This window comes from Phaseolus vulgaris, chromosome 11, assembly GCF_051622355.1.
Source record: "Phaseolus vulgaris cultivar YP4 chromosome 11, ASM5162235v1, whole genome shotgun sequence".
NCBI classification, from domain to species: Eukaryota; Viridiplantae; Streptophyta; class Magnoliopsida; order Fabales; family Fabaceae; genus Phaseolus; species Phaseolus vulgaris.
Window position 1 is genome coordinate 47,554,903 of NC_143508.1, and position 2,517 is coordinate 47,557,419.

General features: G+C 40.1%; 1 protein-coding gene across 2 annotated transcripts; it reads left to right on the forward strand.

The window, feature by feature from the left end:
- The first annotated feature begins 686 nt into the window (after nucleotides 1–686).
- Nucleotides 687–2,239, forward strand: LOC137830084 (RING/FYVE/PHD zinc finger superfamily protein). 2 transcript variants are annotated; one of them, XM_068637214.2, is made up of 2 exons: nucleotides 687–1,766; nucleotides 1,991–2,239. In XM_068637214.2, exons 1-2 carry the CDS (start codon nucleotides 777–779, stop codon nucleotides 2,039–2,041), a joined length of 1,041 nt encoding a protein of 346 aa, XP_068493315.2. In that variant the 5' UTR covers nucleotides 687–776; the 3' UTR covers nucleotides 2,042–2,239. The 2 variants fall into 2 exon arrangements, with proteins under 2 accessions (XP_068493315.2, XP_068493323.2); XM_068637222.2 differs by having other exon boundaries at nucleotides 688–1,766; nucleotides 1,997–2,239.
- Nucleotides 2,240–2,517: the final 278 nt, after the last annotated feature.

A 2,517-nucleotide genomic window follows, 5' to 3' on the forward strand; every position in this document is an offset into this window, starting at 1 on the left:
GGTGAACCCTAAATGCAAGAGTGAGAGAGCACCAACAAAAACGTAAAAGAGAAAAAAAAACATGCAGAAAAAAAAAGATGAAAATTGAAATATATTCACTTGTATCAAAAAGTAAAGATACACTGGTGTATGTATAAGGTAAAAAAAAAACAAAAAAAGAAGTTGGACCTAAACACGAAAACCCAACAACCTAAAACAGAAAAGTAAACTAATTAAAAAAAGTAATATCAAATTCCGACTTCATGGGATAATTGTGCTCCTCATGTAATAAAAAGGCACATTTAGCTATCCGTGTAAACAAAATTGGGAAGCTTGCTTTATCAATCAAATTTCCTTTCAAGAAGAGAAATAATTTTTTTTTTGATAAACGGGAAAAATAATAATAATTTAATTATTTAGTATAGTAAAAATATGTGAGAAATAGAGAGAAAATGTTTTAAAATGATGTAATTTGATTGATTTAACATAAAACAAAAAATATAGATAAATGAGCAAAATATATTAAACATTAGATTTATAAAGCAAATCCCATGTGTTCCTGCTTTGTCAGCAAAATTAACGCTGACACAAATCAAGCCTTTAAACGCTCCGTTTCGATTCAATAGGGACATACCAAACGACTGAACCAAGCGCGGGATCTTCAATTGGTTATTTCACGAAACGACCCCGTTTGAATCTCCCGCCACTCCAATATTTTGTCCCAATTGTTTTCTCCCACCTTCCCCTTTTCACTTCCCCTCCCATTCCCAATTTCAAAACCTAAATCTCACTTTTTTATGTCCCATTTCCCATTCCCATTCTTCACTCTCTTCTCAATGTCTCATTCCAACAACCCTAAAATGCATTCCTCCACCACCTTCCTCCACGATCTTCCTCCTCTCAAGAGGCTCCGACTCATTCAACAGCAGCAAGATCAACAACCACATCAAAATCACTTTTTTCACTCTTCACCACAACCACACCAAAATCACTTTTCTGATTTACCCGCCAAAAAACGCAGAGAGTCTCGAACCCCTTCTCCACCCTCTGCTACTACCCTTCACAACTTTTCTCTTCCCGCCAAAAAACGAGTGTGGGCCCCGCACCCCCAAAGTCCCAGTTCCTCAAACGACACCGTTCCCACTTCGGAGACCACGCCCTCCTCAAACGACGCGCTTCCTCTTCCTCCTGTCTTCGATCTCAACATCGAGTACAACCCCGACCTCGGAGAATCCGAAAATGGCGGCGACGACGACGATGGGGTTTTGTGCTGTGTGTGCCAGAGCACGGACGGGGACCCTGAGGACCCGATTGTGTTCTGCGACGGGTGCGACCTCACGGTGCACGCCTCCTGCTACGGGCACCCTCTGTCGAAAGGCGTGCCCGACGGAGACTGGTTCTGCGAACGGTGTCGTGTCGGAGAAGCCGGCGAGAGCAAGGGCTGCGCGTTGTGTCCCTCGAGCGAGGGCGCGATGAAGCGCACCGCGGAGGGCGCCTGGGCGCACGTGGTGTGCGCGCTGTTCGTGCCGGAGGTGTTTTTCCAGGACCCGGAAGGGAGGGAGGGGATCGACTGCTCCATGGTGCCCAAGAAGAGGTGGTCGCAAAGGTGCTACCTTTGCGATGGTTGCGACGGTTGTGCTCTTGTGTGCTCTGAGCCGAAGTGTGGGTTGGCGTTTCATGTGACGTGCGCGCTGAAGAAGGAGCTTTGGATTGAGTACAAGGAAGGGAAGAAAGGTGGCACCATTGTTGCTGGCTTCTGCAAAACGCACACCCAAATATGGGAAAAGGTTATTTCTGCTTCATATTCATTCATTCATTCATTCTTCACTTTATTTCATAATCGAATTTTAATCTGCTTTTGATTTTTTCCTAAGTAACGTTTCAAGTTTTAACTTTCACCACTTCATTGTTCTATTCCACAGAAACATGATTTTTGTTGGTTCTGTTATATTGGTATTCTATGAACAAGATTATGTTCTTATGGTTTAACTGAAGTCCTTTTCTGACGCAGCAACAGCAATCTGGGAAGTACAAAATTGTCCCTCTTGAAGATGAAAAGTAGCAAAGAAGTCTCTCTTTTTTCCCTTTAATTAATCTTAGGAATTTCATAGTTAGTTATTTTGGAGATCATTTGAATATGTTGTAATTTTACTTTCCATAGGTTGTGTTTTTTTTTTTGTAAGTGTTCTAAATCTTCAGATAAAGATTGTTGACCTGTGTTATATTGGATTAACAATAATGGTTTAATTGTTACCAAGAATATAAGTTTTTTTTTTTTAATTATTATATAATGATTATTGTTTCTAATTGTTGGTGTCGTGGAGAGGGTGCGAAGAGAAAAACACTTATGTTTTGATGATGCAGCTGAGAGTTGTTACGTAACAAATCTTAGGATCTAATACAATTCAAGAAGTAATTCAAAAAGGAAAAAAATAAAACTGTATTTGAATATAATAGAAATTGATTTTGTGCAAGAAGTTTTAATTGTTTTTTTTATTTTTTTTATAGAAATCTTTGATATAGCATAGCGTCAACTGT